The 15,070-nt window shown below is 34.7% G+C and overlaps 1 protein-coding gene across 1 annotated transcript in view; it reads left to right on the forward strand.

The window, feature by feature from the left end:
- Positions 1-15,070, forward strand: part of MSH3 (mutS homolog 3) — a 93,793-nt gene that overhangs the window by 74,300 nt on the left and 4,423 nt on the right. Inside the window, exons 15-18 of the mRNA XM_019652581.1 lie at positions 602-770; positions 5,968-6,032; positions 8,370-8,486; positions 14,616-14,723. Of these exons, the coding sequence (XP_019508126.1) occupies positions 602-770; positions 5,968-6,032; positions 8,370-8,486; positions 14,616-14,723 (459 nt within the window). The remainder of the gene's footprint in view (positions 1-601; positions 771-5,967; positions 6,033-8,369; positions 8,487-14,615; positions 14,724-15,070) is intronic.

The following is a 15,070-nucleotide window of genomic DNA, read 5'->3' on the forward strand; positions in this document are numbered from 1 at the left end:
AGTGAAGCAACGTCCTCCACAACTAGATTGAAGAACAAAACGACAGCAACTTGTCTGTTCCCATCCCCCCAATTCCCCAATAAAAATCTTTAAAAAAAAATAAATAAATAAACAGAGCAATTAATAGCAGTTTGTTAATCCCCAAGTGGGTGTCACATGGCATCTTGTACTCATTTGCTGGACATCCAGGGATGGTCTACCTTAAATTTAGAAACTACAGAAGCAAAGTTATTCTTTAAGAAGTAGTCATTTTACAGTTCATCCCACAAAGAACTCTATATAAAAGAAAGATTTGACAGCATTTATGTTTGTGTTTATTTTCTGAATTGGCAAACAACAAATATTTAATTTTATCTCTTGCTTTTACCATTGGAATCATGAACTTGCAAAACAAAAATGATGTTAGGGTAATTTTGTCAGTTTTCAAAGAAATTAAGAAACTTAACCCATAAATTAAGAAATGCATTCATAAAAGTCAGGGTCAAGCAGTTTTCCTAGCTTCCAACTCTCTGGTTTTTCATCATGCTGCAAAAAATGATTGAGAACTAGTATAAATTATATGTATGCTTCACTATATGTATTTGCAATTTTTTTTTTTTAGAATTGGAGATAAAACTGAATTATTCAAAGACCTTTCTGACTTCCCTTTAATAAAAAAGAGGAAGGATGAAATTCAAGGGGTTACTGACAAGATCCAAATACATTTGCAAGAAATACGAAAAATACTAAAAAATCCTTCTCTACAGTATGTGACAGTATCAGGACAGGAGGTAATATCAAACATACTTTTATTTTGTTTTATTAATTTTATTTACTTTATTAGTTTTCCTGAAGTAGAAAAGCTATTTTAAAATGTAAAAAAAAATATGAGACTATGATGAAAACATTATTTTCATATTTTCAGTTTTATTCCTTAAAAATATGTTGTCATACCTTGTTTTGATAAGAATTATTTCATAACAGTGTTTTGTTTGTTTATGTACTATATATAGTCTCTTGGTAAAATCATGCAGTTTAATATTACATGTGTTTTAATGTTATCTGTTGAAATTATATTATAGAAAAACCTTGACTATTGTAGGTAACAACTTACAGAATTTATTTATCCGAAATCCAGGAGAGAGAAGTTAGTTTGTGGTCCCTGCTTGCAGATGATGAGATGATACAAAGTCAACCACCTGTGTTGATTGGCTCAAACAGCGATTACATGGCAGGACTTCCTCCTAAAATTAGGAGTATAGCTGCTAAAAAACAAAAAGCAAATAAAAACAGAACTATAGTGAAAAACTACATTTAGTAAGTTTCTATAACATTAGGGTGCTGTTTGAATGTATTATTGGTGTGTGTGTGTGTGTGTCTCTTTAAAGTTTGATAGTATCTAAATGAGAACCAGGAAAAAGTATGCTTTTTAACTGTAGTCTTTTCTTTTAGTCTATTCTGAGTCTTGAGGCATTCTACTTCCACATCTTGAGTTTAATAAAATACAAAGATTCCAACCGAGGGAATTTGAGAAATTCTTTTTCATTAAATAGTGAATTAGGATATTTATGAATATTTCTATAGGATGAACGTTTTAGTCAGGATTTTAAAAAATAGATATTTTTCTGGGGGTAAAAGCTTAATTTCAAATCAAATATAAAAATATTTACATTGCTTTATATATTTAGCCAAAAAATTGTTGATTTATTGATTATTTTGAAACAAGAAACTACAGTAAATTATAATCTTCATTAAAATATTTATTAATCTTGTGCCATTTAATAGACCGTTAAGTCAGCCTGTCTTCCATATTCAAATTATTAAGATGTTATACTCAGGCAGACATTTCACAATGCATTCCACGCAGAGCTCTATATAACAGAAATGTGAGTTGACAGTATTTCCACTTGTTTTTTCTCCCCTGAACAGGCAAATACCAAATATTTAATTATATACCTTGGTTTAACCATGCAATCATGACCTTGCAAAATGACAAGAGTCCTAAATGACACCATTCTGGCAATTTACTGAAAATGAGATGATCAAAACTGCTTAATAACATTAATTAAAAATGTGTAGCAGAAAAGTGGTTATCTGGTATTACAATGGGGAAAGCTGAGGATAAGTGACAAGTAGTAGATACATGCTATGTGAACATGGAAGAATCACCTCTGTTGTAAGACTAGCATGAACAGCAGTTGAGTTAAAATACATGAATGTGCTTTCTCATCAGAAAGCACTATACAAATGTTACTACTACTACTGCTGCAAATGTTACCATTTGTTAAGCAGTTATTAAATGGTGCTAAGTGCCTTGCATATATTTAATTTAATCCTTGTAACAACACAAAAAGGGGTTCTTTTTGGAAAGAAAACTGGAATTTTCTTTACTCCAGTAGGTTACCCAAGTCAGAAGCTCATTTTCAGCCCAAGTGTGCCTGACTCCAATCTTTTTACCATGTCATTATTTCACTCTATTCACAAATCTTAACATAAGGGATTATCAACAGCATGGAATTTATATAATAAAATCCAGACATTTTAGAGCTCCTATTATTCAAACTAAAATAGAGTTTAGGTCTTGGGAACACAGTCCTGGATTCAGGTGGCAGTTTTTAAATAAAAATGGGAAAAAATGATCAGGAATTCATAAAGGGGATAGTAAATTATTCTTTATGAGTATAGCATTGAAGTTTAAGAAAAATCACAGCATGGAGATCAAGTAATTGGGTTACAAATGATTACGGAGGGAGATAAATTATCTTATTATTCTTTACTTAACCTTTACTAGGTTAAGGTGATGAATTTAAGGCAAGAAATTTCTTAGTTATTAACTGTAGGATGAATTCTTATTGGTTTTTAAAAACCTTCTGTAGAATTTTAATTGTGCATTACTGTGGAATCACATTTATACCATTTTTTGAGAATTAGCGATTCTATTCATTTAAACACTGAGTGACTTCTAAATATTCAGCATTGTTATAATTAAATTCTGTTGAAAAGATTTTACTAAAGGTAAAATCATTTAGAGATATTTAAAGGACTAAGATTAGATTCTGTCAAATATGATTACTTCTGAGAAGTGAGGGAGGAAGAGAGGGAAACCCTTATTTTATATATACGTGCGTCTTATTTTATGCCTTTCTGTTCTGTCTGAACTTTTGTAATAATTTTTTAAAGCAGTTCCACATGGTCTATGGATCTTATTATTATTTCTAAAAATAGATAATTCGACAGACTGTTAAGCCATTGTTACTATTGACAACATTCATTTCTCACCTCTGTTTCCAGTTTTTATATACTCCTTAGAATACTAAGTCTTATTGCTTATGGTGCCTTTATTATCTCTTGACTCTGAAAGTATTTGTTTATTAGAAAATAGTGAAAGCAGAAACTTCTATAGCTTTACATAGTTCACTGCTTCTGTGATAGTCTGTATCATATTTTATGTATATAGGGAAGTCTCTCTTAACCTTAAATCAAATGTGGACTGAATATGGGGTGATACTTAGATTTGGGGCAGTATTGATAGGTATTATTGGTCTTAAGGAAAAGGAAAGAAATATTGGGAGAAAATCTTTAGAAAAAAATTATTAATTCCAAGCATGTAGCATATCCAGGTATCTGCTTAGTATGTTTAAGATGTGGAAAGCATTCTCTGTTCAACCTTATTTCTACATTAAAAAAAAAAGTTGAAAATTCTTAAGAGAGTGAGAAAGAAAAGGTGGAGAGTATGAATGGGGTAAATGCGGTGTTGGAGAAACAGAAAGCAGTTTTGGGGGTGAGTAAAGAATTTCAGCAAATTTAGCAATGATGCCAGGCCAGGGATACCACAGGCAATAGTTTGAGTAACAATCTCTCACATTTAATCAAGACAGAATTGATTCTCAGGAGAAGAATATGGAGATTGCTATTATAGAACAAATCAAGGCAGACTTTTCACAGCAACACTTAACAAAATCAGGAACTACAGAGCAGGAAAAGTTGCTATGAGAACTTTCTTAGACTTCTGAAATACATGTTAATTTCCAATGTTACTAGTTTTCCTTTCCTTTAAGCAATAAAATCCTTAAACAAAAAGCCTGTCTGCTCATTCTTAGAATGTTTGTAAAGGGAAATAGAGAATTTCCTCGTCCATCACTAGTGTGGAAGGAAACCAACTGCTAGCTGATAACAGTTCTGAGGAGAAACACTGGCAGAAAACCTAGACCCACTGAAAGCAAAAGACAGGGATCAGCTCCTGCCCAAGGAAGTGACCCAGGGATTAACAGGCAGGAAGTGCCTGGGCTTTCCTGACTCGCACTGTGTTTTCCATCCGATATTGGCTCTGCACATGGCTTGCTTTGGGGGTTGTGGTCTTTAGGGTAGACCCTTGATACTTGCAGATTGAACAGTTATGCTCCAAACTATATGCTGCTCCAAAGGGCTGTGACCAGTAGCAGCTTTTAACGTGCGTAAGATACATATTGAATCCAGCGCCATCATGCTGCGGAGTTCCTGCAAGTTACTTAAGTAAACGAGCCTAGCTGGCTGCCCCAGGACCTCATTGAGGTAGTTCCGGCTTGTTTTCAAAATTTCCACCGTCCCTTAGGCAGTAACTCTTGCGGAGCTCTGTGTTAGTCACTATGAACTAGATGTGTCCTTCCCAAATATTAGTGATCCAGTGTGTTTCTGAATTTTTCTCTCTGCCTTTGGCATAGATAGCACTTCTAGAATTATGTTTTTAAAAGCCCAGTATGTCACTTTCTCATAGAACATTGAAAAATAATAATTAAGCAGAATTTTTTTTTTGCACAGTTTTAAAGTGATTTTATCTTTACACCAATGATACATATGACCATATTTTGTAGGTTTCTTTTCCTCACTTTTTGTAGACAAAGGGGACTCTTTTAGACTCCTCATTCTTAACTGTTTAACTGCGTGTGGCAGACTTCAAAGTGTTAATTCCTATCTATACAAGAGGGCCTCATTAGTTCCAGAATTTTTGCTAAGAATGGAAGTTCTTAAAATTATTAATTCCTATTATAATTAATGTAAAAGTTATAGTGTTTCTATTGATAAAAAAGTAACTCGAGCCAAACTGCCACTTAATAATATGCATATTATAAATATCTGAAATGTTATAAAACTGATAAAATTGAAAAAGCTCCCATAACCATCTCAATTTTAGGAGCGGCCACAGAGCTTTCATCCTGTATAAAATAAGTTTATTTATTTAAATAAAACACAGAATTTTATGGCAGTAATATAGGAATGCGAGCAGGAAGAAGATATGATTTATAGCAAATGCTAAAAATGAAAGGTGTGAGAGAACTTGATTTCACTTACTTCTTGGCTGATTTCAGAAAAGCTGTCTTGTAGAGCACTATTGGATCTATAATGTTCAAAGAAGTGAAAACTTAAAGTAAACACTCAAGAGAAGAAATACCTTCCTCCATTTATAGTTGGGGAAGCCAGTACTTTTTTTATGAGGATATTTTTAGAAGATTTAGGTTCCTTGTATAAAAACTATTATAATAAATCCTATTCGATTCAGAACAGGAGAGGGACCATATCTCAAACTTGTATAACAACTAATAACTGAACATTTAAAAATTTTATGTACTTAGAAATTCAGTCTTATTACTGAGTAATAGAATTCTTAAGATAAATGGGTACTAATAAATGAAATATGTCATTAATGAAAAAAATCACCATTTGTAGTATGCATAAACCAATGTTATAAACATTAAAGTGCCAAGTTATATCTTTATTACAGACTTTTTTCTCAATACAAATTGTACTTTATCCCAAGTATTGGAACCCTAATTAATAATATTTCATAGTATGGACATATATAAATTCTCCTAAGAACAATACTGGATTTATTTTGAATGTTTAGAATAATATTTACTATTTATAATTAATATTTAGTATAATTTTGAGGAAGCTTTAAAAATATAATGGTTAATCATTCAAATATCTAACTTTTGCTTATATTTATTTTAGTTTATGATTGAAATAAAGAACTCTGCTGTATATTGTATACCGGCTGATTGGGTTAAGGTTGGAAGGTAGGTTCAAAAATACATTTTTAGAAAATTAGCATGAATTATAATGACATCTGTATATCTGTATGCTACTGACTGATAATAACTGCATCCTTGACATAAAAAGCAATTTTTCCCCTTCGTTTTTCATTTTTTTAATGGAACTTTTAACCAAAGGAAACATTATTTTTAACTCTTAACCATTGACTTCAAAACATTTTTTCCAAAAGGTATCTTATATGTAAACATTTGTTTTGTTTTGTAAATTACTGTTTTATTCTTATCCCTCAGAGCACACTTTCAACACACGAAAGAAAAAAAGTTGAGGGACCTTTAGTTATAAGATTAACTTGGTTGCTTGAACTTCTTGATGAATGCTAACCTGACATTTCTTTTTAGAAGCTCAGATTTCATTTTCTACTTCACTGAGCTCTGCATTTCTTTACTTGTAGTGCTTTCCATGGCACTTAGTTATAATAGCTCATTATATCTTTCTGTTTTGTGAGTTATATCATGAATTGATGAAAATAAATTAATCAAAAACAAAATTAGAGAGCCACAATGAGACTCTGATTTTTTTCCTTGGTTGGGCATCAGCCCCCAAGAGGGGACTCATTTAGAGAAGTGTATCTTCCCGTGAGTAGTATCCTTTGTGGAATATTTATTACTACTGTTATTAATATGTTTGCATGAAAAAAATGTTATATTTGCCTTAGGAAAAGAGGGACTAGAAAGATGGAAACACATCTTGACATGATATATAAATAGTTATTAATTTATAATTTTAATTAAAAAGACAACTATTATCCATTGCCACTATCAAAGGATACTGAAGATACAATCAGGGGTTTCTTTAGCTCTAAATACCATCCTTTTTTTTTGTTACCAGAATGTGTAATAGAGACTTGAGTATTGTCAATTTTAGGAGATGTTTTTTTCCTTTCGCAGGCATTTTTTCCTTTTATTTACTTTTGTCCTATACTACAGCCAATGAAGAGAAATATGCTTTATGAAGAGAAATTACTAAAAAGCATGCTAGTCTATCTAGAACAATAACTGAAATGTCTCACTAAATGAGTTTTGTCAGAAGAGAAAGCTACGATAAATATGTTTGCATAGAAATCTACATGACATAATTTAAAAGCAATAAGCATGGCAGAAATCAGTGCCAACATCTTTTGAACATTCAGTGTTGTAAACTGAATGAATAAATAAATAAATTATAATTTTTTATCTTTGTTTGGCTATCGGAGTTCTGATAGGGATAGTTTAGAACATCGTGAGTTATATTTTGAATGTGAAAGGCCTACCCCTAGTCCAGTAACTTGACAAATTAAAGATAATTGTGACTGTGTATTACAGGATTGGGGAGCAAACAGTGATCAGAGTATACTCTGTTATCACCTGCCTATCACTCAACCCTGGCCTTTTCTTCTTTGAGGTCTTATCATAGTAATAACACCCACAGCAGTGACAAGCACCACCACCACCACAGAACAACTCCTAACATTGAGCACTAATGAGAGAGGTACTCAGTTAAGCACTGTCTGTTTGATCCTCTCAACAGTACCTATGAGGTAGATACCATTTTAGCCTCATTTTATAGATGAGGAAAGTGATGTTTAGAGGTCAGTTATATTTCCTCCAAGTCACGTAGCTATCAAGTAAGTGGCAGACTTGGCCCAGGTTCTCTGACTGGGGATGGGTGGCACCCCCTAGGGTGCTCTGCAGCTTCTTAAAGAAGCAGCAGCGATTACACACAAGCCCAGAGGAGGAGCACTTGCTGTTTCTTCCCATCCGGGGTCACTGTGGGAACTCCTCTTTGCCTCCTGAATTAATGCGTTGCTATTCTTTGTAATGCTTTATATTTTTCTCTTTTTTTCACTGAAATGCTTCAGTCATACAGAAAAGTATTAAATGTGAAGAGTAATATGACCGTCAACAATGTAACCACTCCCCCTCCCCCAACCCCCAGCTTTTTCAGGACTTATTTTACCATATTTGTTTCTGATCCTTTTTTAAATAGCAAGCATTTGCATTTGGTGTAATTTAAAGAAAAAAGCTTTCCGCTCATGAAATTAAGTCTAAACTTTGACTTTGCCATATGGATATAATTTGAAATGCATTTAAAAAGCTTCCTGAGCAAAGTCCTGTGAACTCCCAAGTACTTTATTTACAACGAAGATCTTTGGCATCAGTAGGGTTCAGGGGCACAAATAAAGCATGTTCTCTATTTAAAGCTATTTGCTTTCAAGGTTCATCGGAGAATAATAAATAGTTACTTTGATTTTCTGAAGTGATGGCATCGCTGATTTCTTAGTAACCTTGATTTCCTGTTTATGTTTTTCCCCCCTCTTCTAGCACAAAAGCTGTGAGCCGCTTTCACTCTCCTTTTATTGTAGAAAATTACAGACATCTGAATCAGCTCCGGGAGCAGCTAGTCCTTGACTGCAACGCTGAATGGCTTGATTTTCTAGAGTGAGTTTACAAAGTAAAATATAATCTGACTTTTTGCTGTGAGAAATAGACCGGAAAATCTTTCCATCAACAAGAAAAGTAGAGATTACGGCTTGTGACCTGCTATGAAATAGTTGAGTACATGTGTCCTCTGATTTTGTTTTTAATCCATTCAAATGTAAGCTCATCTTAGTCTTTGGTGAGAGACCAAAATATACTTATTGTTACTATACTAACATTTTGTTGCTAAGGATATTTAGTAGAGTCACCTTTTGAAATTGCACCTTGGACTTGGTTTGCTTTTCTTATATGCAGGCTTAACATTTTCAGAGTTGGACAAAGTATGGGCTAGCTGTTTTGTTTTTATTATCTCCATTTAATTAAATTTTTTTATATCCTATATATTTTTCCCCTACGTTTTTATTTTGAAAAAAACTTAAAATGTATGAAAAAGTTGAAATGAATACCTATGCACCCTTTACCTAGATTTATTGAGTATTAATATTTTGCCATATTTGTTATATATGTTTCATACATTTTTTTTTCTGAATCATTGGAAGTAAATTTTAGACATCATAACACTTTACCCCTAAATACTTAGGCATACACCTTCTAAAAATAAATATATTCTGCTATATAATCTTAACACATTATTACACCTAGGAAAACTTAATATTAATTTAAGAATATATTGAAATTTCTCAATTTCCTTCCTCAAATTTTTAAATGAAAAGTCTAATCAACTTTTATACATTCTATTTGTCTCTTTAATCTATTTGAATTTAGAATAGTCCACCACCTTTTTGTTTTTTATAGTATGAGAATTTTTTTTGGAAGAGTACTTGCTGCTGTCTTATAGAATGTCTCATATCCTGGGTTTATTAGGAGTCATGTGTTCATATTGATAGGTTTAAGTCAGCATGTGCTGGTAAACGGTTAACAGGCAGCTCTCTGGAATAGTAGTAGTGTTTGTGGTGTTTGCTGATTTCTGTAGTGTAAATACTCCCACCTTGACTGATTTTAAGCTGCCGTTGGACAGGAGTTGGGAAGAGACATGCACAATTCACTTCCATGAGTTGGTAGGCACTGGCTCCAGATCCCCATTCCTCTAAGCACTTCTTCTATACTACCTCCTTATTCCTCACAAGGACTCTGTGAGTTAAGTAGCATTATCATCTCCAATATATAAACGAATAAAGCGAGATGCAGAAATAAGAAGCTGCTCATAAGGTTCAGGACTGGAGCCAGGGCATCTGGCAGTGAGGTGTGTATCCTTTCCCATCAGGCCATTCAGCCTACCCATGATGAATCTATAGGCATCACTCTAAACAGAAACCTCTCTCTTAGTCTTTCTCTTTAAAAACTTAAACAGTAAATATTCAGTGAGGTCCTTTATTCCATTTAAAGTAACCAATCTGACAAGTGAAAAATTAAAAAACAATATAGATATGTGACAGTTTTTAACAGGTTGGTATCATCTCTTTTTGACCAGAGGAGTCTTGAATTATAGGATCTGAAAGAGATTCCAATTTACTTATTTTGAGTCTTTTGAGGTTATCTTGACTCAGAGCCTTGGCTGGGATGGAAATTTGGTCTATTCAGTTCCTTTTCCAATTTACTTTCAATTTCCCATTTTAAGGGTTATCTGGACACTTGAGTCTCTCAGTTCTCCTGGCTTTTCCCTTAGTAGTATCACTGAGAATGTGAAAATTGGATTAAAATTACTCCTTTCAAGGTCGAAGGGTCACATTCTGGGGTCCTGGGATTTGGTGAGGTAATTCATAGTCATTCTATTCATAGTGTACATGATTTTATAAATCTGGGTTATGTTCTCCTTGTCATTATTCTAGACTAAAGAAAGTTCAGGTCTGCCATGCTAAAAACTTGGGCATTGTCCTTGATTCTTTCTTCTTTTTCGTCCCTTTATCTGTTACCAAATTCCTATTTGTCTTTTTTTCCCTTTGAAATATCTCCTTGATTTGTCCCTTCTTTTTCTGTTCTCATCTAGCGCCCCATTACTCATACCTTTCTTACTGTACCATCTCTCTGCCTGGGCTCTTCAGCCTGATTAACCCAGGAGAATTCTGCTTTCATCATTCCACGCATTTGATGTAGTTGCTAGCTGCTAAGCATGGGTCAACATTAAATATAGAAAAAGAATATGATACTCATATATTGCTAAGTGAAAAGAAGGACGCAAAACAGTATTAAAATAGATAATTCCGTATGTATAAATTCACACACATGCACAGCATACAAACCTTTATATTTTTAAAAATCAAATATTGGGTTGTCGGAAAAGTCATGATGTATTTTTTCTAAGTTTTTGGTTGCAAAAATGCGTCATGACTTTTCCAACAACCCAATATATACTTATTATATTATTAACATGCTTATTTTGTATATCTTCTTTGGAGAAATGTCTGTTCATATATATGTATATATGTAGTCTCAAATAGTAACTGATATTTCTGATGGTAAGGTAACTGGAGATTTTAATTTAATTTGCAAATACGTGATTTCAGAGGCGTCTGTAATATGACTTTCAAAATAAGAAAAATATATTAGTTTTAGAACAAGCATACTGGCTGAGATTTAGTTAGAGCATTTGCAGCTAGAGCTCCCACTTGAGAACAGCATTGATTGTTGTGCACATTATTAATTGAGGTGCCAGATGGTGTGAATATGATGTTATTTAAAAAATTATTAACCTCAATGAACCTGACGTCAGAGGATTGAATACCAGCTATACAAGTGTATTTGTCTCTTACTGAGATACTAGCTGTTGTGCATTAGTCATATTGTATTTGATGGAAATATTGCAAGAAATCAAGGTTGTAAGAAACTTCTGTGAATGGAACCCTCTCTCAAAAACTGTTTTTTCTTTTGTGTTCTAGAAGATGGGCTGTGGATATTGAATAATTTTCTCAATTGCAAATTTTTGTCATAACGCTCATTCAGTAGTTCAAATATTTTAAAAATTCATTTGCAAATAAAAAATAAAATATTTTCCATTTTTAGTAACTTAAGATGTCATCGAACAACATCTGATGGTAAACGGTCATAACAGCTTTAGAACCCAAGTGTCTTGATCTGCTTCCCATGGATCCAGCAATCTCTTTGACCAGAGGTTAAATTATAGTGCTTTGGCCTCATCCTTAAGTTGGCTGGTGGCTTAGTGATGAAGTTGCATGTTGTTATGACATAAATCCAGTCTATCACATTGTTATCTGAATTGCCCATTTTTCAGCTTGTCATTTTTCTAAGTGTGAATAATCTCTTTGAAATTTGGCTAAGTATAGCCAGTGGATATAGACCAAGAAATCAAACAAGGCTTCGTATGAGTTATGATGATGTTTAAGGTTTATGATCATTTTTCATATCTTATTAATATTATTGATGTGAGAAAGAACATTGTTGTCCATATCGAAATGATTACCTTATCCCTCCTTGCCTTTTTTAAAAACTGAAATGGTACCCACTGAGAACTACGTCCCTCATTTCAATCCTGGGAATTTATTTATTTATTTATTTATTTTAAAACTTTTTTTAAAGCTTTTTATTGGGGAATTGGGAAGGGGAACAGACAAGTTGCTATCCTTTTGTTCTTCAGTGTAGCTGTGGAGGATGTTGTTTCACTGGACCAAGTTGGCACCATCATTGCGCTCTTCCCTGGGCGAGGCAGATCAGTCACCGGCTTCTGGACGGCCGCTCACTGCGGCTGCTGGCCGCTCATGCTGGCTGCTGACCACACACGGTAGCCCATGGCAACCCACCTGCCGTCACCGGCAACTCATGGCAGCCCAGCTCCAGGTTGAGCCATTGCTCAGCACCTTAGCTGCAGAGGGCAGTGTCACCGGCCCTCATATGTAGGATCCGAACTGGGGCCCTCTGGCGTCCCAAGCCAGCTCTTAACCAACGTGCCACTCGGCCAGCCCGTGGGAATTTAGATCATCAGGGATAGTTGCCCTCAACCTAAGGCTGCTGGGTAGTAGCAAATTAGGGTTTGTGATGACAGGACCTGAGTCAGAGGGAGTGAGAGGAAGGAAAAAGGGACTTTTTAGTGTCAAAGGTACATTGACACTCATCCAGAGAGGCAAGGACAGAAAGATCACATGTGGCTGCTCTCGGGCAAAAGAGAGAGTGCCAGGATAGAAGACCAGATGGGTCAGTAATGAGAACAGGGACAGAATAGGCCACAGTCCAAGGGGTTAAGTGAGTGGTCAGATCTGAAACTGAAGTCAGATTGGGAAGGACAAGGCACGATCACTGGGCAACCGCTCAGGAGTGTTAGGTCCATGCAGCACATGGCGTCTTCAAAACTAAGAGACATTTTAAAGGTGGCAACTCAGTGCCACGTGTCTGATTGCAGGGGCCTGCTTCCTTTGCATTTGGGATGTTGCACTGACTCATTGTCTGGGATTTGTGCTGTTTGTTATGATGAACTTTAATTCAGGGGGAAATAGATAAATTATATTCGTTATGCTCTACTCAAAGAAGTGTAAAATATACTGTAAATGTACTTTTTAATTTACAAATAGTTAACAAAAAATAAAGCTGGATACTTAAAATGTTTTTAGTATCTAAAAAAGTTATTTATGTAGAATATCTTATTATCTATTTCTAGAAAAATCAGAAATTACAGATTCTAAAAAAAATCAATATAGTGATAACATAGGAATAACTGGTCACATAATAGCTTTTTCAAACTGGATATCCTTTTCAAACTAGAAAGCACTCTTAAAAATCATTGTTTTTAAGAAGGAAGGAGAAAAAAATCTCAAAGTTTCTGAAACCCACAGTATAATAGATATCTATTTTAAGAGAAGCATTCAGCATAATACTTATTCTCTCTTTGGGGAGATCTTCTTTAAAAGGATGTAAGGGATACCTGTGCTATGAGAAAATGGGATAATTGAAGCAAAAAAAAAAAAAGAGAGAGCTAGAAAGGGAAGACAGCTAGCTGCATACATTCTTACATTTTTTTCTAAATAAGTCTTTTAATAATGACTCCAAAGCTTCTAGATCATCAGCTATTAATTAGCCAAAGGTTTGAGGCAATGACCATTATCTTTTAAAAACAAATATAGGGCCGGCCAAGTGGCGCAATGGTTAAGAGCTGGCTTGGGATGCCAGAGGGCCCCGGTTCGGATCCCACATATGAGGGCCAGTGACACTGCCCTCTGCAGCTAAGATGCTGAACAACAGCTCAACCTGGAGCTGTGCTGCCTGAGTTGCCGGCGACGGCGTAGGCTGCAGCCCCTGTGGCAGTGGGTTGCCATGGGCTACTGTATGTAGCCGGCAGCCAGCGTGAGCAGCCAGCAATCGCAGTGAGCAGCAGTCCAGAAGCCGGTGACTGATCTGCTCTCCTGGGAAGAGTGCAATGATGGTGCCAACTTTGGCCAGTGAAGCAACGTCCTCCACAACTAGACTGAAGGACAAAACGACAGCAACTTGTCTGTTCCCCTTCCCCCAATTCCCCAGCACTGTTCCCATCCCCCCAATTCCCCAATAAAAAACCAAAAAAACCAAAAAAAACAAATATAAAAGTTAATTTCTGTATGCACCATTAATAACTGCAGATCACTGAAAAAAAAACTTTTCTTCTTACTTGCTCTCAACAAAATTTATTACAGTATCTATGACAAGGTTATGGGCTAGATATTAGGGCTAAAATGACAGGCAAATCAGAGGGACATTGACTCTACCATGGAGAAGCTTCCAGTTCACTGTGAAGATAATGAAATTTGGATGATGATGGTATGAAGAAGCACAGAGGGAACCAGGGTAGTTCATGATGTTACTGAAGAAGCTAAACGAAAATGATCACTGCATTAGTGTTAATTGTATCTAAGTTGAAATGTCATGGTCAGATGAATTGTGCAATATGGTATTAATAATAGATATTTTTGTCTAAAAGTTGTTCAAAATATATATAATTTTATCCAAATGAAACAAAAAGAAGCCTCAGTAATCAGGTTATTATATTAAACAGAAAAGCTGTTCAATATAATTTCCATTCTTAACTGCTAGGTATGCCCAGTTATTTTATTTTAGCTTATCTTGCTAATCAAGTGCTCACTTACTGTACAGCTTTTAAAAGTCTAAGAAATCATTTTGCTCACCATTTTTTCCTTGTTGCTTCTGTAGGAATTTCGGTGAACATTATCATTCTTTGTGTAAAGCAGTACATCACCTAGCAACTGTTGATTGCATTTTCTCACTGGCCAAAGTCGCTAAGCAAGGAGATTACTGCCGGTAATATATTTTTTATCCTCCCCCCACCCCCACCACATTTCATTGCTTTAGATCAGATGACATTATTCAATCAATTTTAGTATTTGTAAAATACTAAAATTGCTCAAATATATTGGACTGTTGGTAAAGCTGAATCTCATACCAGTATAGCTTGATTTATAATTAAATTCCTTTCTTGCTTGCTCTGTCACTAAGTACAGTGATAACAGGTGTTCACTATCACTCTTGAGGTGAATATTATACATTGGGTTGTCGGAAAAGTCATGACGCATGTTTGCGACAGGTGGCAGTAGTTCATTTTTGGAAGTACTAGAGTCATTCGCATCTATGTTATTGCTATGTCATTT

Source organism: Hipposideros armiger, unplaced genomic scaffold (assembly GCF_001890085.2).
Source record: "Hipposideros armiger isolate ML-2016 unplaced genomic scaffold, ASM189008v1 scaffold_182, whole genome shotgun sequence".
NCBI classification, from domain to species: domain Eukaryota; kingdom Metazoa; phylum Chordata; class Mammalia; order Chiroptera; family Hipposideridae; genus Hipposideros; species Hipposideros armiger.